The sequence below is a fragment of the Seriola aureovittata genome, chromosome 10 (assembly GCF_021018895.1).
Source record: "Seriola aureovittata isolate HTS-2021-v1 ecotype China chromosome 10, ASM2101889v1, whole genome shotgun sequence".
NCBI lineage: Eukaryota > Metazoa > Chordata > Actinopteri > Carangiformes > Carangidae > Seriola > Seriola aureovittata.
The window spans coordinates 27,328,024-27,354,162 of NC_079373.1; the positions used below are offsets into that span (position 1 = coordinate 27,328,024).

A 26,139-nucleotide genomic window follows, 5' to 3' on the forward strand; every position below is an offset into this window, starting at 1 on the left:
TTGATTCGTCCGAACCGGCTTGTCATGCGTCACCTGTCTGTACTGATGCTGGATGGTTTTGTCCTGGCCGTAAAACACGTACACCGCCCCCTGGTGGTCGTCCTCCAGCGGCGCTCCGACCACGAGCTCCCTGAATCCATCTCCGTTCATGTCGGGGATCTGGGTCAGCGCCGAACCCAGACGGGAGTTCTGAGAGCGGTCAGATATCTGCAGCGCCCCCTGCAGGACTAAAGAGGCCTGGGGGGGGGGGGTGAGAGCAGTGTTTTATGCCTCTGCATCAGGAACAGTCAAAGCCAGAGGCATGGTGGTCAAAGGTCAAAGGTCAAGGTGGTGGTGACCTTGTTAATGTAATATCTCAGTAACACGTTGAAGGAACTTCTTCACATTTGGCACAAACATTCACTTGGACTCAAGGATGAAGAGATTAGATGGTGGTAAAAGGTCAAAGGTCAAGGTTACGGTGACTTCACAAAAAGTTGCAGTCAGCCAAATAGAGTGAAGGACCTTGGACTTCGGAGGCAGCTAAACAATCTTAGGGTTAAACTTGTGACAGTGTGTATTCACCTGTGGAGTGACAGAGTAGATGTAAACCTTCCCTCTCTCCCAGCCCTGACTGTAGTACATGGGCGCCGCCACCAGGAGGATGTCAGTCTGTCCGTCTCCGTCTACGTCCATCGATAATAACTCACTGCCGAAATACGAGCCGATCTGGAGGAGAACACACAGGGGGCGTGGCCTCTTTGAGTGACAGGTGGGTGAGCGAGGACTCTTCATATTTGGACATTTATTTAATTTCCTGTTTTTATTTTGAAGTAGACTTCCTTGTACTTTCTTGTGCTAATTTTACTTCCTGTCTTTGTCCTGTTTCCCTCCTTGTTGATCGTCTGTCCCGCCCTGATGTGTTACACCTGTGTTCAATCACCCTTTGCCTCCTTTGTGTATTTAAGTCTCTGTCTTTGTCGGTTCGTCTGTTTTTGTCCCAGCCATGTTTCCTCTGTGTCTCCTCAAGCTTCCGCTTTGTGTTTCTGAGTTTTACCTGGATTCCAAATTATTTTTAATTCTGTTTTGCAAGTTGGTTTTCATTATTAAATAAAACATTTTTTCCCACCAAACCTCCTTTGTTTATCTGCATTTGGGTCCTTAACACTCCTAAACCTGACAGCGTTTTCTGACCTCAGGGTCGTCAGTGACTCGGCCACACGGAGATGCTGCAGATACAGTTTCTTGTGTGTGCGCTGGTTTTGTTGCAGTAAAAGAACGCAAGACTAAATGGTTCCCATTTGTATAAAGTGGACGTAAGGGCAGAACCATGTTGCATAAAACTGTATCATTCAACACCCACAGCACACTCCCAATGTACCATAGAAGAAGAAGTGTAGTTATGTTACCATGGTTCAGAAAACGGTTCCTATCACCAGTGGTTGCCCAAAAATGACAGAGACTTAATGTAGATATTTTAATCTGCCTGTGTTTTTGTAAACCAGACAGTGGATGGTCCGGGTTTTACTGAGAGCCCGTTGCCAGGGGAACAGCTGGGATCATCACGGAGAAAGCCATGTGTCCTACACGTGTGGATACATACAAAAGAATAACAATGTACGTGTTTGTATATAGGTGTGTGTGTGTGTGTGTGTGTGTGTGTGTGTGTGTGACCTGCTCTCCCAGCAGCGCCTGCAGGATGGTCAGGTTTCCGTTGTTCTTCAGGGTGAAAACGATGACCTTTCCCGTGTGGTTGAACCTCGGAGCTCCGGCCACGTAGAGCTGAGAGCCGCGAGAGGAAATGAGTGACCCGACAGAGTAACCTGGAACCAGAGAGGACAGGGAAACAGATCGTCATGGCGACTGTGAGTCATGGTCTGCAGAGGATGAACCCAGATTATTTTGATGATCCTCAGACCTTTCCTGTAGCACCACAGTTCACACTTGTAGACACTTGTAATCCCCTACATCATCACTGAATTAACTGAACACATTCATGTTCTCGAGATCTTAATGTCTTTCATGTGGTGCTTGTTAAAACCTGATGATCATCCTTGTGTTACCTGGTCTGTCGGGTGTCAGGTGTTGAGTAGTGACCACTGCAGCCTATAGGGGGCAGTAGCACTTCAGTGTAAAGCGAGAGATAGACGTTTTAAACTTTTAAAGCTGAAAGTAGCGTCGACTAATCCATCAAATGATTGATGATTCTCATTCAAGGTTTACTTCCTGTTTTGAGCAGGTGTGGCTACGACCATGACGTCATATTAGCATGTAGGTGTCTTCAGTGTGGGACTGTCATGAAGTTTGGAGCGGATGTATATTTGAGCTACAACAACTTCCTGTTTCATGGCGAAACATCGAAATTCGCCGTGCCGCCACAGGCATCCCCCAATGAAAACTCAAAAGCTTTACAACTGAGCATCACAAAGGTCTTAAGATGAGACTCAACCAATATGATGTGGATCTGATTAATTCTCTAGGAGGAGTTCTTTAAAGTATGATGCCCTTAATTTTGCAAAAATGGTGCCAGTAAATTCAAAATGGCTGACTTCCTGTGGCATGTAGACTGTAGGTGCCTTATTGTAGGTCTTGCGTTGTTACATGTGAATACAAACTTTCACACGTAAAACATGTAAATCTTCATGAAAGCTTCATGGGTTTTTGAGCATGTTTTGATCTTAAACTGATTTTCATTCAGGAATAATAATAAACGGACCAATTCAAACCCTAAAAACAAGAATGGACATGAATAAAGTTCAGGTGCTATCATTTTACCCAGGTAGGCTCCGTGGTTCTTCAGCTCCTCTGGGAACTCGTCCTTATACGAGGACTTTGGAGGAACAACTTTTCCATGTTTAGTTTCTTTCAGCACGGCTCCGTTCCAGTCGTAGGCGCCGACCGCCCCGAGCAGAACGCCATCCTGCAGGAAAGACATTAGTTTATATGGAGATCAGTGTATTTATTTATTTAGTATTTTGATCATTGCAACAGCAGGAGCAGGACGTCTGTAATGATGAGTGTCCATCAGTCGAGTCACTGACACTTCTGCAATACGTTATTCCTGCTCCAGGTTCCTATGGTTACCAGGATGACTGGACATGGTTTTCCCATCATGCAGTTTGAGTAACAGCACAGTTCCCACACAGTTTTTACTGCTGTATTTCCTTCAGTAGAAGAAAGAGAAGTCTGGAGTCTGACGGTCATGGTGGATTTATACGTCTCTTAACGTCAGCTGCACACGTTCACACTGACTTATTATAAATGAGCCAAGAGGAAATATGAAGTCAGCTGGACTGACAAGTAACGGCATCATCAGCTTTATATGGAGCCACAGAGGAAGATCAGTCATTGAGAGTGAGAGCAGGTCACTGAACCTGATGTGTTTATTGACCTGATCTGAGATCAACCTACAGCTGAGTGATGGGGGCGGTCCAGGACAAACGATGAACCAGACTAAAGGTTCGGTGACAAATCGTCCTGAGTTTGATCTTCCAGGTCCAAATGAAGTCACAGGACATTGGAGTTAAAGTCAAATGACTCTTTCTCTCAGTGACTGCTCCTGGCTGAGTGCTGGTGTCTCTGGCCAGAGACCATGTCCTCAGGAGGGAGGGGGGTGGGAACAAGGAAAAACTTGTTGGTGATTTTGAAAATAATCACTTAACAGATACTGACACAAGCTTCAGTGTCGTCCTTAAAGTCTGTCGAGTCCTCTTCCAACACGTGTGTGTGCAGTCAGTGACACACTCGCATGAACTCTGATGCTCGTAAAGTTCAGATATGAAAGTTATTAAAGCGTTGAGTCATCGTCTCTACGGGCCAATGAGGCGAGGACCACAGTGAATGACCAAATCCTTGTTGACAACGGCGCCACAAAGCATCCTGCCTGCAGGATGTGAGCTGCACGGACTCTGGACTGAGTCTGGACCTGCAGATCCACTTGTAAAGGTTAAAGGTAAAAGGTCAAAGGTTGTGATCCTGCAGGAGCAGAGGAGGACGGACACTGTGTCTCTGTTTCCCACATCAGTATGAAGGAGACATGATTCACATTTTTACCTCTTAATAATGAACCTGAAGAGCAGGAAACCCTTTGCATATATTGTTAATGAATTCAAGTGTGTGCGTGTGTGGGTGTGTGTGTGTGTGTGTGTGTGTGTGTGTGTGTGTGTGTGTGTGTGTGTGTGTGTGTGTGTGTGTGTGTGTGTGTGTGTGAGAGAGGGTTTTGTTGGCAGCTCCACGTTCAGGAAAACCATCTGCTCTGTGTTACACATAGAAAGTTTCCACGACACCATCTTCACTCCCTGACACTGGAATTCAGTCGAGTGCGATTTTTCCCTGGACACGAAACAATAGAAATATTTCTAGAAGCTTCTCATGCTGCAGTTTTAGTCGTCTTTCAGAACCAGAACCAGAACCAGAGCGATACTTAACGTTTGAGAATTTGATCTTTTGTCTGAATCCATAAAATACAAAACTGTGTCCTGTCTTCTGTTAATTTTTTGGACGGTGATTTGCTGGATGAAACTGAACGGACCTCTGAAACCTGAAGCTGCCAGGTCCCTAATTTCTACAAATAAAAGTGTAGAAGATGTTTTCCAGAAGTAATTTGAGGAAAATTATTATCATCCTTCATACCATTCAGTTCTGGAGTCAGTATGATTAAAGCCACACACAGGAAATGACCAATCCAAAACCTGAGAGTCAAATTCAAAGTTTTCTGATTTAGAGAGTTGGACTCGTTTCCTTTTCTCTTCCCTGATATGAACATACAGAATCTCTTGGGTGTGAATAACTGCACATTGTACATGAATGTGAAGATACTCACTTTAACTAAATGTGAGGAGAAACCGGCCTGAGCCATCTGCAGACCAAACCCTCGACCCTGACTGCTGGTTCCTGTGAAACAGACACAATAATCATTTGAACATGAAAAAAGTATTAAAGCTCCTCCAGTGTAAAGGTCTGTGTCCATGTGTAGTGTGATTATAGATCAGCTCTAGCTTCTATATTAATACTGTGAAAGTATCAAAGCCTCAGTCCACAGAGAAATGCACACAGCCTGTATTCAGAAACTGAGCCTTAAAACCAGCCGTCAGGACTTCTGGAACTTTGTGATGTCACAACAAAGCAGTCACCAAGCCCCGCCCACCTGGACCCACCATCCAAACCTTGCAGGATTTGGTTTCTCTGAGTGTTTTTACCTGAAATCTGCTTTATTTTTATTGGATCACTCAGAAAACAGTCAGCCAATCAGAAGAGAGGCTCAGAGCCTCCTCTCTTCTGATTGGCTCACCGACCTGTTGTTACTAGAGCTGCAGAGAGAAGCCTGAGAGAGGAGATGTAAAACTACACTGAGATGGTTTTTATATCTTCTGATGGATCAACACTTCAAATAAAACACAGAAGAAGAAACATGGAGCTTTAATGTGAAACTGTCATTACTTCAATTGATCCCACTGAGAATCAACAACCTGCTTTAGAACATACATTACACTTTACAATATTTGCATGTTTTTCCTTGTAATTTTTTTTTTACAAGTGACATAATTAAAGTCATATTAGAAGCCAAACTAAAGGGAAATGCGTGTTCTCTGGTTTTTGTACTTTGTACTTTAAGATACTGAAATACGTGGGGCAGAAGTTTTATATGAGCTTGATGTGAGTTTATCTCAAAAAGGAAGAAGTATGTTTTAACATGCTGAATGTCTGCAGACCTTCCAGAGTGAAAATCCTCTCTCCCAGAGCGTCCACGATGTCCTTCAGCGCCGACTCGTCCGTCACGTTGAAGAAGTGTTTCTCGTCCGGGTCACTGGCAATGAACTTGATTTCTTTGAGAAAGGCTTCAGGGTTGATTCCCCGACGGTTGTAGTAACCCAGGACCTGGAGGAGACGCAGAGAAAACACTCAGGAGAGACGGTACGACTTTCACAAGGTACAACAGAAAGTGTGAGAAAGGAAGGAAGGAAGGAAGTCTGAGAGGTTGGATGTAAAGAAGGAAGTCCGAGAAAGCTGCTCCAGGACCAGACAGGAAGTCAGGATAGGTCAGCAAGGTATTCCAGGGTTGAAGGCAAAGATGGACAGACTCACAGCGATGGCGTACATGGTGATGTTGTCTCTCTCGCTGTCACCGACTGCCTGCACCAGCTGAGGACTGTCATGAGATTCACCGTCTGTGATCACGATCATCACCTTCTGAGCGCCGGCTCGGCCGCCGCGTTTGAACGCCTCCGACCTGAGAGATGACGGACAGTGTGAGGGTATCAGGTGGGTTAGTGTGTGCGTGTGTGGGATTTATTATTCCTGAGGGACGACTTTTTGTCGTACCGCGCCACGTTGATGCCCAGCGCCGTCCTCGTCTCCTCTCCGCCACGCTGGTCGATGCTCCTGGCGGCCTCCACCACCTCCTCCACCGTCTGGTACTCACCCAGACTGAACTCGTGGACGACTGTGGAGCCATACTGAACCACACCAACCTGCGTCCAAAACACACCACAGCTCAGTCCGATCCCTGAAACCTGAAGGCCTCACCACACCGCTGCTGCAAAACCTTAAAAACCTGGTAAACCTCTGCAGACACTTTTCTGTCTGTCGGGCTTTAGTTCGGCTTCCAGTAAAACCAGTCTGCAACTGGTGGCCACTCAACTGCAGCAGGTGATAGTTCAAACTGCTGCTCAAGGGCACTTCAAGTGTTCACTGATCGACCACTGCTCCCACTGCTTTTGCAGGTTTCCCAGTTCCCAACATAACTTGACCCATCAAATCAAGACCACGTTTATATATCACTAAATTGTTTGTGGTGTCGGTCCTTTACGGAGGCAGAGAAAGGACATACTTGAAAATATTTTTTTTATCCCGTTATCTCAACATAACAGAGATTTGTTATGTCAAGATCACAGAATAATCATCCTGTTATCTTAAGAAAACAAAGCTCCGTTATCTCGAGATAACGAAATAATTTCCCCGTTATCTCATTACAAAGCTCTGTTACCTTGAGATAACGTGATAAAAAATGTTTGCAGGTATGGCCTTTCTCGGCTTCTGTCATCCCTCAATTATGTTCACAAGCAACGTTTTTATGATCGAATGAAGCCCCATATTTCGGAGGTTCAGGCAACAAAAGTTCTGTGGTTAAGGTTCGAGAAAGATCGGGGACCTGTCGATGTAAAGAGCATGCAGCCGACTGTGCAATTGCATGTCCCACTTTTTCCCTTAATTAACTTTGGATAGTTGTTGGACATCTTCCTCAGAAGAGAAGAAGCTGTTTTTCCAGCCTGTGAAGCAGAAGCAGAGACTAAAACCAGCTCAGATTCCTGCTGTTGTCTCAGTGAAACACAGAACTGTCTGTCCAAAAACAAAACCAAATCAACCAACCAAATCAAGGGAAACAAATGTCTTGTTTTTATTCTGGATTTAACGAGGGTGAGAGGTCATCAGCGGTGAGGGGAGAGGGAAATGAAAATACAAAAGCCGTGACCTTTGTCCTCATTGGCAGCTACAGAACTGTTTCATGTAAACTGTTGTGAAATTCTACCATCGACCGGCGTCTCTGAGAGCTGCCAGCAGCTGATGGTTTGTGGTGATATTCGATATCTTCACATTTTTTAGGATCTTGCCAAAGAATTCCAAGTTTTCCCAGTAAATGTGAGAGTGGAGCCTCTGACGCAGCATTTAAATCGTGACGAGGCATTAAAGATGCTTAAAAAACACGATGCAACATCAAACCTGAAGGAGAAAAACTGCACCTCAGCCCTGAAACATGTATTTTGTGTGATATTAAATCACATGTGACGTGATCTTTGTAAAACTCGGGGATGAACCGACCTGCGTCTGACCTGGGCCAATGTAGAACTTTTGCAGGATGTTGATGAGGAAGTCCTGGACCTCGTACCAGGGGTAGATGGAGTTAGAACCGTCCAGAACGATCACGATGTCCATGAACGTCTCACACCCTGCAACATGAAAGACAACAAGATGGATACAGGATGGATGGATGGATGAACAGATGTATAGATGGATGGATGAACAGATGTATAGATGTATGGATGGATGGATGAACAGATGGATGTATAGATGGATGAACAGATGGATGGATGGATGGATGAACAGATGTATAGATGGATGGATGGATGGATGAACAGATGGATGGATGGACAGATGGATGGATGGACGGATGGATGAACAGATGGATGGATGAACAGATGGATGGATGGACGGATGGATGGATGAACAGATGGATGGATGTATAGATGGATGAACAGATGGATGGATGGACGGATGGATGGATGAACAGATAGATGGATGGATGGATGGATGGATGGATGGATGAACAGATTAATGGATGGATGGATGGATGAACAGATGGATGGATGAACAGATGAATGGATGGATGGATGAACAGATTAATGGATGGATGGATGAACAGATGGATGAACAGATGAATGGATGGATGGATGAACAGATGTATGGATGTATAGATGGATGAACAGATGTATAGATGGATGAACAGATGAATGGATGGATGGATGGATGAACAGATGGATGTATAGATGGATGAACAGATGAATGGATGGATGGATGGATGAACAGATGTATGGATGGATGGATGAACAGATGGATGGATGGATGGATGAACAGATGTATGGATGGATGGATGAACAGATGGATGGATGAACAGATGTATGGATGGATGGATGGATGAACAGATGGATGAACAGATGAATGGATGGATGGATGGATGGATGGATGAACAGATGGATGGATGGATGGATGAACAGATGGATGGATGTATAGATGGATGAACAGATGGATGGATGTATAGATGGATGAACAGATGAATGGATGGATGGATGAACAGATGTATGGATGGATGGATGAACAGATGGATGGATGAACAGATGGATGTATAGATGGATGAACAGATGAATGGATGGATGGATGAACAGATGGATGTATAGATGGATGAACAGATGAATGGATGGATGGATGAACAGATGGATGGATGGAATGAACAGATGGATGTATAGATGGATGAACAGATGGATGTATAGATGGATGAACAGATGAATGGATGGATGGATGAACAGATGGATGGATGGATGATGAACAGATGTATGGATGGATGATGGATGGATGGATGAACAGATGATGGATGGATGGATGTATAGATGGATGAACAGATGGATGAACAGATGTATGGATGGATGGATGGATGATGGATGGATGAACAGATTAATGGATGGATGGATGAACAGATGGATGATGGATGGATGGATGGATGGATGACAGATGGATGGATGTATAGATGGATGAACAGATGGATGGATGGACAGATGGATGGATGGACAGATGGATGGATGGATGGATGAACAGATGGATGGATGGATGGATGAACAGATGGATGGATGTATAGATGGATGAACAGATGAATGGATGGATGGATGGATGGATGGATGAACAGATGAATGGATGGATGGATGAACAGATGGATGGATGGATGAACAGATGGATGTATAGATGGATGAACAGATGGATGTATAGATGGATGAACAGATGAATGGATGGATGGATGAACAGATGGATGGATGGATGAACAGATGGATGGATGAACAGATGGATGGATGTATAGATGGATGAACAGATGGATGTATAGATGGATGAACAGATGAATGGATGGATGGATGAACAGATGGATGGATGGATGAACAGATGTATGGATGGATGATGGATGGATGGATGAACAGATGATGGATGGATGGATGATGGATGGATGAACAGATGGATGAACAGATGTATGGATGGATGGATGGATGATGGATGGATGAACAGATTAATGGATGGATGGATGAACAGATGGATGGATGGATGTATAGATGGATGGATGACAGATGGATGGATGTATAGATGGATGAACAGATGGATGGATGACAGATGGATGGATGGACAGATGGATGGATGGATGGATGAACAGATAGATGGATGGATGGATGAACAGATGGATGGATGTATAGATGGATGAACAGATGAATGGATGGATGGATGAACAGATGGATGGATGGATGAACAGATGGATGGATGAACAGATGGATGTATAGATGGATGAACAGATGGATGTATAGATGGATGAACAGATGAATGGATGGATGGATGAACAGATGGATGGATGGATGAACAGATGGATGGATGAACAGATGGATGGATGTATAGATGGATGAACAGATGGATGTATAGATGGATGAACAGATGAATGGATGGATGGATGAACAGATGGATGGATGGATGAACAGATGGATGGATGGATGAACAGATGGATGGATGAACAGATGGATGTATAGATGGATGAACAGATGTATGTACAGATGGATGAACAGATGTATGGATGGATGGATGAACAGATGGATGTATAGATGGATGAACAGATGGATGTATAGATGGATGAACAGATGTATGGATGGATGGATGAACAGATGGATGTATAGATGGATGAACAGATGTATGGATGGATGGATGAACAGATGGATGTATAGATGGATGAACAGATGTATGGATGGATGGATGAACAGATGGATGTATAGATGGATGAACAGATGGATGTATAGATGGATGAACAGATGTATGGATGGATGGATGAACAGATGGATGTATAGATGGATGAACAGATGGATGTATAGATGGATGAACAGATGGATGTATAGATGGATGAACAGATGTATGGATGGATGGATGAACAGATGGATGGATGGATGAACAGATGGATGGATGAACAGATGGATGGATGGATGAACAGATGGATGGATGAACAGATGGATGTATCGATGGATGATGTATAGATTACTCTGCAGGGCGGGGGCGATGGTGTGGGACAGTCTGAAGTTTCGGCTGACCCTGGAACAGATTCCTGTGCTGTACAAGGAGCTTCCACATTCATGAGACCAGAGCGGTCCACAGGTCTGAGGACACAATCACAGGTTTATTTTACATGAGGAGGGGGCGCTGACATATAGATATAAAACAGAAGATGGAGCCGTTCGCTCGTTGTTAAATCCAACCGACAGTTTGGACCCGGATCATCTGACGGTCTTCGGTTTGGACGCTCCAATCGGTGTGGAGCGGAGCTGATATGGAGGTCGTCTCACTGTGTCATGTGACTCACCACAAAGCTGTTGTCTCTAGGGTTAGAGGTCAGCGACATTCCCAGCCTCATCTTGTCTTTCCTCTCAGAGACGTTGTCCAGAGAAAGTTTCCCTGAAAACAAACAGACCCAGTTCATCACCGAGTGCAGCTGCAGCCTCAACAAACACGGCGCCACAAACATTCACATTCATGTCTCAGTATTTGTTGTTGTTGACTTCAAGTTTTAGTTTGTGTTAATCAAAAATCTAAGTCTCCAGTAAGAGCCCCCGAAATCCCCCAGATATTATTTATCTATCTTGTTGCACGAGATAATGATGCTTATAAGACTTTTACTCAAGTATAATATTGAGTCCAGGACTTTTACTTTCACAGAGTTTTTTAATACTTTTATTTTGGTAAATAATCTAAGTACTTCTTCCTCTTTACAGTCCCGGTACAAACAGCTGCTGTGGTGCTGATGAGGTGTGATGAGGTGTGTCGCTCACCCAGGTGGAGTCGGCTGCAGTTTGCAGAGGCTCTTGTATCCAGCGGACACCTGTACACGTCACCTGTCTGCTGCTTCCCTGTGGATTCAAAGGGAGCTCCAACCAGCAACCTGGAGTCACACACACACACACACACAAACACACCTGAGGCTCAGGTCATACAGGAAGTAACACATCCATCCAACAGCTGAGACGTTTCAGTCTGAATTGAAGGGGTAAACTCATTGTGCTAAAAGCTACATTTATTAGCACAAATACAAATATGAAGCTGTTACATTTGAAAATGCATCTTTTTCCCTCCACCCTTGAAAAAGCAGCATCTTTGGATCCAATGGGAGCCGCCCATTTTAACCAGATACCCGAATCACCTCAAGGTGCTCCCTCCGACGTGAAGGAGCAGCGACTCTACTCCGAGCTCCCTCCGCTGCCTACAGGTGGTTTTCACTGGGACGGAGACCTGATTTCTGTTTTCACACCTGCACTAAGGAATCATACCACGGGGGAAAAACAACCACGGGTCGGTTTAACTTAACTAAATATCGTCGGTGTGAAAAGACCCTGAGTCTGAGCCCAGACGACCTGCAGAGGAAGCTGGAGATCTGGTCACCACCCAGAGCTGATGACTGGAGCTGAGGGTCTGGACAAAGATCGACTGGTAGATCAGTTCTCTGAAAGTAAAACAACTAAAGTGTGATTGCACCAGGAGCAGGATGCGACAGAGCAGAGGTTTACCTCCGCTCTGACAACAGAAAGGTCAAAGTTCAGGTTCTCATCATCAGATTCTTCTTCAGGGTCCGTTTTAAAAAGCTGAGTGGTGCCTCTGTGATATAAACTGCCCTCAGAGGTCAGAGCAGCTGCTGGAGTGATCAGTGTTCGACACAGACCTGCGGCTCCAGTGTCGCACGGCGAGCAGCTTATTGGTGTTAACCAGAGTAAATACCACCACATGTGGCCTGGACGGCGGTTCTGGGAACTGGGCTGAGTCACATACCAGAGGACATGCCATAGTACAGCGCTAACCCTCAATCTGCTAATGCGTCTGCCGTCCACATCAAACGAGTGGAGAGCGGCGCTGACAAACCACATCCCAAACTGGAGACGGAGCGGGTCCACATCCTGCAGCCTGCAGCGGCGAGCAGCAGACAGAGCCCCGCCTCCCACCCTCTGACATCACTCCACCATGCTGATCGTTTCCTGAACAGGTGCTGTGACTTAGATTTCTGGGAAAACCTCAAAACTATACCTGCGTCTTCTTTTCCCCTCAACACTGAGGGTGTGCAGAGACCAAACACACTTCGAGACACAAACACACACAGCTCGCAGCGTGGAGGCCGACAGGCTGCGTAAACCCTGAGCTCGACTCCATAAACATGAAACGCCGGAGGTTTGACCTCAGAGGTCAACACAGGTCAATGGGTTTGACCTCCGACACGCAGCAACAACATCCTGGAGCAGACAAACACTGAGCTCAGTGTGGAGCTCTGCTGTAGTTTGACGGCTGCTGTGAGACTCTGACTGTGTGAACACACGCTGATCAGATCCTCAGTGAAGCTTCTGGCTGTCGGACGACTCATTCACACAAAGTTTGAAGTGTTTGGTCTCCACCAGCTCCTGACGGAAACCTGTGGCTCTTTAGCTGCTAAATGCTGCCGTGTGTTCAGCAGCTGCTCTCTGCCTGAGTCTGTCAGTGGACGGTGGGTTTATCATTTCGCTGGTTCGATGATGAAAATTGCTGCCGGCTGCTGCAAGAAAAGAAACTGATAAGATCTGAGAGACTGAACAATCAGCTGAAATATGCTGAAAGCTCAGTAGAGTCCACTGTTGATATGAAAACAGATATTTTACTGAAAGTTCTGTGAATCAGTTTCAACAAATATAAAAAGCTGGTCAGAAGTCAAAGGACACGGAGGTTAATTGGTACAAATATTTTACCTGTGAACTAAGGTCATTAATGAAAGAGGGGAAAAGAGAAACAGACGATGAGGATTGTTCCACCGTGGTGAGTCTGTCTGGATAAAAACATCAGCCAAACACCTGAAATGTCACCAGGCTGCGTAGAAAAACAACTGTGCAGAGTAACGATGTCCAATCCCCCCCCTTTAAAACAACACACACACACACACACACACACACACACACACACACAGAGCGGAGTGATGGGCTTCCCAGAGGGAGGCTGGGGAATAACAAACCGCAACACATAGTTTCCAGATCCAGCGCTCTGCCTCGGGACGCAGGAGAAGCCGGTCGCGAGACAAACGCAAATACTTTCCACTTATTTACCTGAGACTTCAAAGGCGGGGAGATTTTGTAATCCTGGAGCACTGCGAGGTTTTCATCAGGGCTGAACGCTTTCCAGATAAAACCAAGAGAAGCAGGAATGTTGCACAATCTCACCTGCGGCCGCAGACACACAAGAGACACAACAGAGCGACTGTGTGCAGGTGGAGTTCGTGTTGAAGATGTTTTATCTCTCAGACACGTGATAAAACATTTTCTCCTCCAGCTGACTCGTCAGGGAATCAGTCACACGTTGTTTGTCTAACACGTCTTTTTATTCGGGCTGGAACAGCTTCGCATCTTTATTGTTTCCCAGGTGACAAACAAACCGTCGACTGAACGAAGTTGTGACTGAGTGTGAAATCAGTGGGGAAGTAATATCAGTCCGACATGAATCAGCTTCTCTTATCTTCATGTCTTCTTCATGTATCAATCTTACATTTCATGTCTTTATCTGTCAGCTGCGACTCCTGCTATTTTAAATATTTTATGAAACACATAAGTGTTTTGAAGGGAAACATTTTAATAATGAGGCTACTACATGTCCTGAGGTTGTCTGTGTCGCTGAGATAAGGTGTGAGATGAGACAAGATAATAAACACCACACCACAGAAGATAAAAAGTTATCATCATCTCAATTCAAGTCATCTCACCTCATTCCCAGTTCATCTCACAATATCTTATCTCATGTCATCTCATCTTATTGTATTTCATCTCACTTCATTTTATCTAATCACTTCTCATCCAGCATCTTCTATCTCATTTCACAATATCTCATTTCATCTCACTTCATCATATCTCATCTCATTTCTATTTATTATCACTTCATTTAGGCTCTTCATTTTATTTCATCTCACTTCATTTTATCTCATCTCAGTCAATGTTATCTTAGTTTATATAATCTCATCTCACTTAATCTAATCTGGTCTCTTCTCAATTCTTTATATTATCTCTCTTCATCTTATCTCATGTGTTCTCACTTTTCTTTTTATTATCTCTCTTCATTTCATCTCATCTCGCTTCATCTTATCTCACTTCATCTTATCTCATCCTTCATTTATTCTCATCCACCGTCTTCTATCTCATCTCACAATATCTCATTTCTATTTATCATCATCACTTCATTTATGCTCTTCATTTCATTTCATCACATCTAATTTCATTTTATCTCATCTCACTTAATCTGATCTGGTCTCATCTCAATTCTTTATATTATCTTTCTTCATCTTATCTCATGTCTTCTTACTTTGTCTAATATTATCATCATCTCACCTTTATTTATCATCTATCTTCATTTCATCTCATCTCACTTCATCTTATCTCATCTCAGTCCATGTTATCTTAGTTTATCTCATCTCACTTCAATTTATCTGGTCTTCCCTGCAGCAGACGGCACATCTGCAGGTTTAAACGTGTCTGCTGGTGTTCGAGTCTAAAGCAGGTTGGAAACATAAAGATGACGGATGAGAGACCAGACAGACACTTGCAGCAGACTGTTGAAGTGCCAAGGACAAACTGTGCAGGAACGAGTTGCATGAGAGAAAGAAGGAGAGTAATAATCTCTGAGGCCATAGGATCGGGTCGGCATTATGAAATCCTAATTTATAGCAGAGAGAACTAGAGATTAAGTCCTGCTGCTCCGCAGGCACGTTTCCACTGATCACACACATCGGTGGAAAATGTGTCATCTCCAACATGATCCTGACGTCTCGACATGATTCAGTGACACGCCGCTCAGGGAGGACGCAAACCAACAACCACCTTTCCCAGAATCTTTTCCGAGAATGTTTTTCAACCGACTTTCCCAGGACATGAAACTTCGCTTTTGACGGTCCACAGTGTCCAATAAATCCACCGAACGTTCAACAGATATCTGAGTTTTAACCAGGCAAACAGACAGACATAAGACACTCTGTCTTCACCTAAAGGTACTTGGAAACAGGACAAACTGGGGAGGCCAGAGGATGACTAGAACTTGAAATCATTAATAATGGAGGGGATAATATTTAGTGAAATACAAACTGGTTTCGGTATGTGGACACGCCGATACAAACTGGTTTTGATAGATGCCGGCAGACAGGTACAGGTTGGTTTCTATAGATGTAGAAAGATGCCAGTGAGAGACTGATTTCGAAGTAAAAGACTGTAAATTTGGATCAACCAGTATAAACTGGTTTCTATTGATGGCTAAAGCTGTGTACAGACTGGTTTTCAAGAGGTGGATGAACAGCACCAACTGGTCCCTGAGATGAAGACTGACCAGTACAGACCAGTTTCTGACAGATGAGCACAGACTGGTTTCTAAGACGTGGACGAACACATTGGATTTTATAAATGGAGTCAGACCAGAGCTGACTGGTTTCTGTTGACACTGATGGGCCAATACAGTAGATGTGAACAGACTTGTCTCTGGATCTGGTGGATGGTTATCGAACTGGGATTCTCACCACTGCCGTCCTCCTGCCTCATGTTGCTGGACCGTGTATCCGAACTGGGTTTCTTTAGAACCGGAGAAGATCTTGAAGTTCTTTGTGTCAAAGTTGAAACAGAGCTGAAGATCTGGAACACAGAAGAAGACGGTTATTTCAACACTCAGCTGATTCGATTGCGAACTGAAAGCTGCCCAGTATAACAAGTCAAGACCATTCATAACTGCACTTTTTGGTACTTTTTTTTGTGTTTGTTGTCTTGATAAATGGTCGTTGGATTTCCAGCTGCTCTAGTTTGAATCTGATGGCAGAAGAAAAAGAAATCACAGAGTCACGTCTACACCCACATGAGCATAAAATAAACCGAAAATCAAAGGCAGCTACAACAAAGATTAGGATCACTTCCTCTTGGAAACGGTCACTCCACTATCACTCTATAACTGTCACTCTGTCCACACACAGGAACCCTCTGCTAGAAGGGAAAGGTTTATGTCTCTTTATCGAGGCTCTTTGAAATGTAGGAAAGTCTCTAACTGAAGACATAGATGAGGAATGCTGAAGGAAAATGGCTTCCGCAAAAAGTAAATTACACTTCATCACTAAAAGATCTCCTGGACTTAAACTTCCCTCTAAGAGCCCATCTGGCCTGGGATCCAGACTCTGTTTCTGCTCCACTTTCCCACAGAAAAGAAAGAATTAAAATACTAAATCACACACAGGTGCTCCTGATATTTTCTCCTTCGCCACAGGTATGTGGAGGGAGGCGATATTATAAACAACTTCCAGCAAAACAACAACCAAAACAACAAACCAGAAAGACCAAATCAACAACACTACAAATAAATAGAATCAATACATGTCTGTCAGCCATGGGTGAAACACAAACTGACGAAGGGCTACTGGACTGTATTAGACAGTTCAACATGTTTCCTCCATCTCATTAATATTAATGATATAAATAAGTGATCACTAATCACACGAATCACTTTACCTGCCGACTGTGACCCGAAGGAACTTTAACAGAATCAAAACAGAAATAAATGTTTTGCTTTTTTTCCTTCAACTGATCCTGTAGTTATTAACTAACCACTGTTAATGGGAACACTTAGTTAGTTTGTTGCTTAGTTACAGTTTCTAGCATGTCAGTTAGTTAGTTAATCAACTACAGTAACTAATTTTCTAGTTATTTATTTATAGTATCAGTTATCACAGTATTTTGCTAGTTAGCTAGCTAGCTAACACACACACACACACACACACACACACACACACACACAGACACATACACACTAGCTCTTGCTAGCTACCTAACTACCTAGTTGGTTAGTTAGTTAGTTAGTTCAAGTATGTTCATTTCTTGCATTATCCAGTTAGATACAGTATTGTTCAGTTATCCGTTGCTAGCTAGCTCATCACAGTATTTCTTAGTTATATTATAGTGTTAGTTAGTTAGTTAATTAGTTAGTTAGTTTGTTTGTTTGTTGCTACGGCAACAACAACAACCTGCAGCTTCCAGAATCATCTGTATGATCTGCAGTTCACTGGACTTTTTATTTTCTTTTTAGTACTTTAAGTATCAACCTGTTCACCCGACCGAACCGTCTGGGCTTAGAAATGACGTATTTAAGTTGTAGACCTTCTTGTTTGAGTCCTGAGACAATTGAGCATCAGTTACTGTCATTTGATATTTGTCTTTGTCTCCACCTTCAGTCATATTTCCTTAGTTTGATAAATTGGCACTAATGAAATCTGTCCAAAGCTAGACACATGGACACGTGGCTTCTTCATTATCTTCACAGAGGACAGAGCCTCCTCACTGTTCATCAGGAACCCTTCACCTCCCTCCTCTTCCTCTCTCCTCCCTCTCCTGCACCGACCAGCTCTGCAGCTTCCTCTGGTTCCAATTAAAGTCTTTATCAGGAGGTCAGTTGACAGGAGGAGGGATGGTGGCCTGGAAGACCAAGCAGGATGATGAAAATGACGTCACTGCACTTTTTCAACTTTAGTTTCCATGGCAGGAATTGGTGAGCGGCCAGGAAAAGGGGGAAAGAGATGATTTCATCCCCTCAACAGAAGTCCAATAGGTTGAATTTAATCTGTATCATCCAGATGAATGAGAATAAGAATGATCAATTATCAGTGAGGACGATCCAAGGCGTTCTTCCTCTGTGAGATCACTACATTGACTGTTTGTGTGGCATGCCGAGAGAGAAGTCAAAAAACAGATTTTGATAGAAAAAGAGTGTCTTGATTTTTCCTTCCTCATGGTTTTGTGCTCAGAGCTTCAGTGACCTTCCAACTATTTCAGCTTTTTCTTTTCAGCTCAGACTGAGCGCCAGAAACTGTGTCACTCTCTCTAAAGTAAGAGCAGCTGAAGAGAGGAGAGATATGAAATGTATTCGTCACATTTCATTTCTGAAATTATAAATGGATGGATGGATGGATGGATGCTAATTTAACCCTCAGCTCATCAAATCTCATGTTGTCAATTTTTATCTAATCTATTCTCATCTCATTTAATCTCTTCTCATGCCACTTCAACTCTTCTAATCTTATCTCAATTCATCTCATTTTTACCTAATCTCATTTCATGTAATCTCAATATTCACCTAATGTGATGTAAACTAATGTAAAAGTATGTCTAACATCATGTATTAGCTAAATTCCTTTTATCTCATTTTAAATCTCTCGTCTTATCTTCACTTGCAAAAGCTTCAAAAGAGGTTTCCCTCAGTTTTCTTTTCTTTCCTTCAGTCTCATCTTATCTGATTTCATTTTCATCTCACCTCATCTCTTCTAATTTGATCTAGTTTGATTAGAAGAATTTCTCATCTTACCTCCACACAATCGAACAATGACTAGATCTAGTTAATCAAACCTAATCTAGATATTTGATCTAAATTCTATCTCTTTCACTCTTTCTCTTTGGACTGTGTTTGGACTCTATATGTTGGACTTTTGTTTATTTCCTGTTTTACTTTGAAATTACTTACCTTTCGTGTCTTACGGTTGTTTGACTTCCTGTCTTTGTTTTGCTTTTCCCGCCATTGTGATTGTCTGGCCCGCCCTAATGGTTACACCTGTGTTTTGTTGCCCCTCCCCTTGTGTCTGGTCCAATCCCAATGTCAAAGACCTGACGCTCACAGACTTAATGGACGTCACCTGGTGAGTGATCGAGTGTCAGTATTCCACTTCAAGTTGATGTTGGCATTAGACGTTGTCCAAACCTTGAATTTTAGTAACCCAACCTCACGGCCTACATTCAACCAAACACGCCGTCAAACAGCTGCTTCCCTGCCCAACGTATTTCATCTCATCATCTTTACTCACGCCAACTAATCTCTTCTACTCTCGTCTAATTTCATTTCATTTTTACTCATCTAGAGTTATTTTGTCTTTTACACCTGACTTGTTTTGACCTCATCTAACCCCTACTCTAATCTCTTTATTTCAGTTTAATCTCAGTTTAGATTGATGTCTCATCTCATTTAAATAAATTGATCAATCTTTTATGTGATCCAGAGATTTTGTCATCTCATCTCAATTTGTCTCATTTAATCTAATCTAATTTTTATCTGATTTTTGTCTCATTTTATTTCTAACGATATTCTATGTATTCTCTAATCTCACCTCATTTTATTACAGTACGTTTCATCTCATGTCATCTGATGATGATCTGATCACATTTCTTCCGTTCTCATTTCAACTCATACTTTCTAATCTCATTTCATTTTATCTCAGTGCAACTCATATAATCTCATCTGACCTTGTTTTGTTTTGTGTCATCTCTTTTCTTGAAATCTCTGTTCATCTCATCTCATCTTTGTGGATATGATCTCATGTCTATTTTTCTTATTCAATTTAATCTCTTGAATATAAACCTCATTGTATCTCATCTCATGCCAGTTATTCCCTAATCTCATCTAATTTTCTCACGCCAACTCATCTCCTCTAATCACATTTGTTTATCTCAATATGTTTCAAACATTTTTGTAAATGTCTTATTTATATCTCATTTTTCTCAGGTCAAATCATCTAATTTTTATTACATATTTTATCTCATCTTGTTTCATTTTAAATGTGCCAGTTTTGATCATCATAGCTGATGCTTCTGCTTGAGCTGGGCACTAATTTCCTCCCGTTCCGTGACCCTTCGACCCCGACCATGATCTTTTGACCTTGTGGTTGTTGCCTATGTGCAGAAGTATTTCCCCTGCGCTCCGGTTCGTCTCCTCCAGCTGTGTAAATGAGCACAGAGCCCCAAAAACCCGGCGGTTTGTTTGCCAGCCAAGGCAGCGGTGATGAATTTGGCTGCTGAGCACAAAAATAAAAGACACTTGAAAAGAGAGGAATAATGGGCGAACTGTCTCTGTCTTTAAGTCGTGTTTGTTTCCTCTGGGGCTGAGAGGAATCTGCTCCTGTCTGTGCTGAGCCAAGGACCAGCTCGATTTATCGGAGCTGCTGGCGCGAGACAAAAAGAGACTTGGCAGAGCAGAGATACGAGATCCAGATCCAAGTCTGACAGTCTCCTATCGCTGAGACTGGACCATCTGACTGATCTTGACGATCCTCCGCGGCGCTGATGACAAATTTTTCAAATTCTTCTACACGGCCGAGCAGACTCTGTGACTTATTCTGTTTGTATGTGTTCATACTAAGGTGATTTTTCCAGATGTGTCTTCGCTGCTCTGATAATTGAAAACAGATTCATCTCCAGCTGCAGCTACTGCAGCAACAGAGAGAATATTTTTGTTAGAGGAGAAACAAAGTCTGTGCTGTTTTTGCAAAATCTCCAGTTTTCAGATCAGACGCAGCAGCACGTCTAATCAGGTCAAAGATGGGATTGATTTAGCGAACAGAGCTCTTGTCGAGCAGCTCGCAGCCAAATGGCGTCTGTGTGACTTCCTCCAGCAGGCGGGCAGACGGCTCTACTGGCTCAGCATCACTGTGGACTGATGCTCACGTTGACCACAGCCAGATAACCCTTCACCCTCCTGACAGGCAGCGCAGGTCAAAGGTCACAGCTCTCACAGTCTGTGTAATGTCAGAGCAGAAGCATCAGGCTCATTTGGTCCAACCCACCAAATGCCAAACTCCCTTAAGAAATCCAGATGTTTGAGTTTTTCTTGCTAATCAGCCAAGTTACAAAATAAAAAGGATAAAATTCAGAAGATTTTTTTGAAGTCAACATGAATAAAATCAACAAAGCAGCACTTATTTTAAAGATTGACACTCATACAAATGTATATAAACTCTTTTCTCCATATTCAGAGTTACTCTGTGAACTCACCAAAAACTCCTGAGCTCCTAAAGGGATTTGTGGTCGACATTTTTCCTCAGTTACTCCTTTTTAAAGCCAAGAATTCACTTTAAATCTCAAAATAATCAATGTTTGCAAGCAATCACAAGTCAAAACTTGGATTATATATGTGCTGAATTAAACAGTGACTCTTTTAGAAAACGTGTTGAGTCACAGACTGTGGTGAGAATATCTTTCCCAGTGGGCGAGAAGAAATTTAAATTCACCATTTTTTGAATGACGTTTGGTGTGAAAGTTTCTCTTTTACATAAGATGACACGTATCACCATCCAGTGCACACAAAGTGAAGTTGAGATTTATTTTCTTTAGTTATATAAAAGTTTTTTTTAAACATCAGACGAATCAGTCAAAGATCTGTCGCTGAAGTCAGAGCTGCTCCTTCATGACAAATAAAATAGAACCACCATGTGTGTCTGTGGTTACTAACAAGTGCTGCTGTGATGACAAGCCAGCGGCAGGACGGCCAAGTAATATTTCTATTATGGTTTGTTTTGTAACGGTGGAGCGCCACATGGGTGGAGTGTGACGGCAGCGAGAGGACGGGACCTCCCGCTGTCAGACTTTAAATCCTGGATGTCCCCAAATTCTGTCAAACTCGACGATGATAAAGCTGAAGTCATTCTGTGTGACCCAACACCTTCTATCAGATGATCTCGGCGACATCTCTGATTATATTGATCGGCTGTGAGGAGTGTAGAGGTGATGTCTGATGAGAAGCTGAGCTTCTATAACAAAGTCAGACGTGTCAAACGTCTTGTTTTTAACCAGCTCAGGGTCGTTTCTAAAACCACTGATCTACAAACAGTTCCACATGCTTTTATTTATTCTCTGCTTGATTATTGTGACGCAGGTTATTCAGGAATCAGCCAGACGTCCGTCTCCAGCTCGTACACAGTGCTGCCGCTCGCCGCTCGCCTCTCGTCTCTCGCCTCTCGCCTCCCTTCACTGGCTCCCCTGAGGTTTCAGATTGATTTTTAAAATTTCATTACTGACTTTTAAAGCTTTAAATGTCTCTGCCCCCAGTTACATCTCCAAATGACTGAGTGTGTCCAACCAAGAACTGAGACCTGCAGCTGGAGGTGTGCTGGGGGACCAGGGTCAAGGTTTGTGACTGAGGCTGGGTTCACTATTAGACCCCCCCCCCACTCTCTTAAACTTCCTTTAAATCTCTTCTTCAGTCACATTCCTTTGTCTCAGCCTTTGGTAACTTCTGATTCATGTTTTATTTATATTTATTTTTACATATTATTGTCCGATCATTTTGCATGATGTTGATTTGACATGTTTATTCTTATGTTTTTTCTTGCAAAGCACTATATAAATAAAGTTATTATAATTAACCCCACCTGTCTGGGACATGAAGGAGGTTAAATCAAATGCTAGAAAGCGGCGTTGGACTGGGTGCAGGGAGCTTGTGTAGGCAGGTGAAGCGAGGTGTTGCTGCGCGGCGTCAGCGACCACTAACTGTCGAGCAGCAGCAGCACGACGGATGTTTTGCTGTGTGAGTTTAACGATCGGCCTAAAAGCCGCAACGCACCATAAAAACCACTTCACCCTCCGAGCTCCTGGAGAAGTGTTCATCACGTCACAGTGAGAGCGACGCCGAACCCCACCCTGATTCAATTTACAGGGGCCAGTGGGATCACAACACTCCCGCCTCAATGTGTGGAAACACAATTTCATCAGAGGGAAACAGGAAAACGCTCCGAGTTCATCCACTGGGAACAAAGTCTCGTTTGTAAATTCACTGTTGCTGAAGACGGATCTGCTCGCCACCGCTCAGACTGTTCACCGGACTGTCATCAGGTTAGTAAAGAGTTAACTGACTGGTGACCTTTGTTTTCCACCTGGACAAAGTGGAAATCTTCTTCAGATGCAGTTTGAATTAAAAATGGTCAGAAAATCCATGAAGTTTGAACATTCAGAGGATGATTCTTAATGAGCCAGAATTTATTATCAGAGTTAGTATTATCTTTATGACTCAATGAAACAGTCCAGCTTTGTAATGTCAGGTGTGATTGGCCAGGTGTGTGGTTCAGACTCCTCTCTCAGGCTCTCTTCTTGTTTTTATTCCTCCGCTCCGGCGACAGTCAGAGCGGCAGCCATTTTGTTTTTAGGTCGTCCGTATGTACGTCTCATTCTCGTGGACACGATCTCAGTAACGACCTGAAGGAACTTCTGCAAATTTGGCACAAATGTCCGCTAGGACTCAAGGAGGAAGTGACTCAATTGTGGTGACTAAAGGTCAAAGGCCAAAGGTCACGGTGACCTCACAAAACAAAACTTTTACTCAAGACTTCACACAACATTTATGTCAAAATTTCAGACAAATAGATAAACAGGGATGTGACCTGGAACTAGTCTGAGTGGCGGAGGGATACGACCACGAGGAGCTGGCTGTAGTTACCTCTGTGATTATATATATGTGCACAAGCGGATTGTTTTGTCACCTTCTGTGACATCGTTCTGTCGCTCGACCTGCAACACGTTCATATTGTTGGCTGTTATGAAGGAAACACCCTCATCCACACTAACACAAAGTCGACCTCCATCTTGATGAGCGTATTAGCTCGGTCCATACTATTACGCCTGAAAACATCACCGTACACTGAGCGTGTGCGAGCCGGTGTAAACAGGAAGTAGATTGTCTCCTCTGCAGCTGTAGCATTAAAACAGAGAATGTAAGTGAACAACAGCTGCTAGCAAAGACAACAAGGTCAGTAACACTGTCATTCATCATCATGTTGTTTTCACCACTGGTAGTCCAGGCTGATGACAGCCAATCAGGAGAGACCATGAGTGTGACCTCATTGTTTACAAAGGTCTCACTTTCTGTCCGTCCAGACTACAACACAATCCCAGAGTCTTCAAAATAAAACACAATCCCAGAGTCTTCAAAATAAATCACAACCCCAGAGTTTTCAAAATAAAACACAACCCCAGAGTCTTCAAAATAAATCACAACCCCAGAGTTTTCAAAATAAAACACAACCCCAGAGTCTTCAAAATAAAACACAACCCCCATAGTTTCCAAAATAAAACACCACCTCAGAGTTTGCAAAATAAAACACAACCCGAGTTTCCAAAATAAAACACAACCCCAGAGTTTCCAAAATAAAACACCACCTCAGAGTTTTCAAAATAAAACACAACCCCAGAGTTTTCAAAATGAAACACAACCCCAGTGTCTTCAAAATAAAACACAACCCCAGAGTTTCCAAAATAAAACACCACCTCAGAGTTTTCAAAATAAAACACAACCCCAGAGTTTTCAAAATAAAACAAAAAACCCAGAGTTTTCAAAATAAAACACAACCCCAGAGTTTTCAAAATAAAATCATTCCAGCAGAGCTTCTGAAAGTCTCTGTTTTAGCTGCTGAAAAAGAGAAATGTGGACGTTTCTCTTCCACCTGCTTCCAGTCTCCAGCTGACCACACAGAAACTTCTCATTACAGCAGGACAAGTGACAGTTACTCCTCTAGTGCTGATGACAAAGACAAGTCGGGTCAGAACTAGCTGTAAACTCCTACTATAAAGCCTCATACACGCTCATAAATCTTGATGAAGTCTTCCAGAGGCTAATAAAAGTTTAGAAGGTTAAGATGACTTTGAACAAACCCACATGTTCTGCTTCAAAGATCTACACAGAGGAAAACACCGACCTCGGACCTCAGTCACCGTCCCACAGCAGAGGCGTGTTAGTGAAGCTGAAGAGCCGTGAGCCTGAACTTTAAAGGAACGTGATAAATCAAAATTTCTGATCCATAGACTGGACTGATGACCCTTCAGAAAGACCCAGGTGTTGCCATAGAAACTGTCCTGACAACAACCAGAAAAACATTCAAAGGGACGAAGGTTCAAAATGAAAGTTGATATTTTCTTAAACGTGAAACAGGCAGAAGATCAGCTGTTTAAAGATCATCTATACATCTTTGAATTCACTGCATCATTATACTGTCCTCTCTATACTGTCATCAATCTGTCACTATGGCAACAGGTGGCCTCCAATAAGAATCACTCTAATTAAGAGGCTTTAAACTCACATCGATGCAACAGTCCATCATCATCATCATCATCATCAGCAGCAGCAGCAGCAGCACCTGTCTGTCTGATATGAACACACTCATCCATTCATCTCTCTCTCTCTCTCTCCCTCTGTGTGTGTGTGTGTGTGTGTTGCTCGTTCGCCCGCTCACCTGGCAGGACGCTGCAGGTCCACAGCAGCAGCAGAAGGTGGAGATAATCCATGAGTGTGTGTGGAGAAGAGGTAGAGAGACAGACGGACAGAGTGTGTGTGAGTGTGTGTTTGTGTTGTTGGAGGGCTGATTCTGAAACTCTGCTGCTCTGATGTGTGAAGGAGAGAGGAGGAGGAGGAGGAGGAGGAGGAGCGTGATGAACACACCTCCTCCTGCCCCATGTGTCTCCTTCAACACACACACACACACACACACACACACAGACACACACACACACACACACACACACACACACACACACAGATCTCTGGCTTTTAAAGAGC

The 26,139-nt window shown here is 43.3% G+C and overlaps 1 protein-coding gene across 1 annotated transcript in view; it reads right to left on the reverse strand.

The window, feature by feature from the left end:
- Positions 1-25,925, reverse strand: part of itga11b (integrin, alpha 11b) — a 38,561-nt gene extending 12,636 nt beyond the window's left edge. The window contains exons 1-14 of the mRNA XM_056387307.1: positions 25,817-25,925; positions 16,319-16,430; positions 11,592-11,701; positions 11,126-11,217; positions 10,808-10,922; positions 7,798-7,925; positions 6,301-6,449; positions 6,064-6,208; positions 5,691-5,856; positions 4,802-4,872; positions 2,755-2,899; positions 1,654-1,802; positions 565-708; positions 34-237 (exon numbers count right to left, since the gene is read on the reverse strand). Of these exons, the coding sequence (XP_056243282.1) occupies positions 34-237; positions 565-708; positions 1,654-1,802; positions 2,755-2,899; positions 4,802-4,872; positions 5,691-5,856; positions 6,064-6,208; positions 6,301-6,449; positions 7,798-7,925; positions 10,808-10,922; positions 11,126-11,217; positions 11,592-11,701; positions 16,319-16,430; positions 25,817-25,868 (1,782 nt within the window). The 5' untranslated portion in view covers positions 25,869-25,925. The remainder of the gene's footprint in view (positions 1-33; positions 238-564; positions 709-1,653; positions 1,803-2,754; positions 2,900-4,801; positions 4,873-5,690; positions 5,857-6,063; positions 6,209-6,300; positions 6,450-7,797; positions 7,926-10,807; positions 10,923-11,125; positions 11,218-11,591; positions 11,702-16,318; positions 16,431-25,816) is intronic.
- Positions 25,926-26,139: the final 214 nt, after the last annotated feature.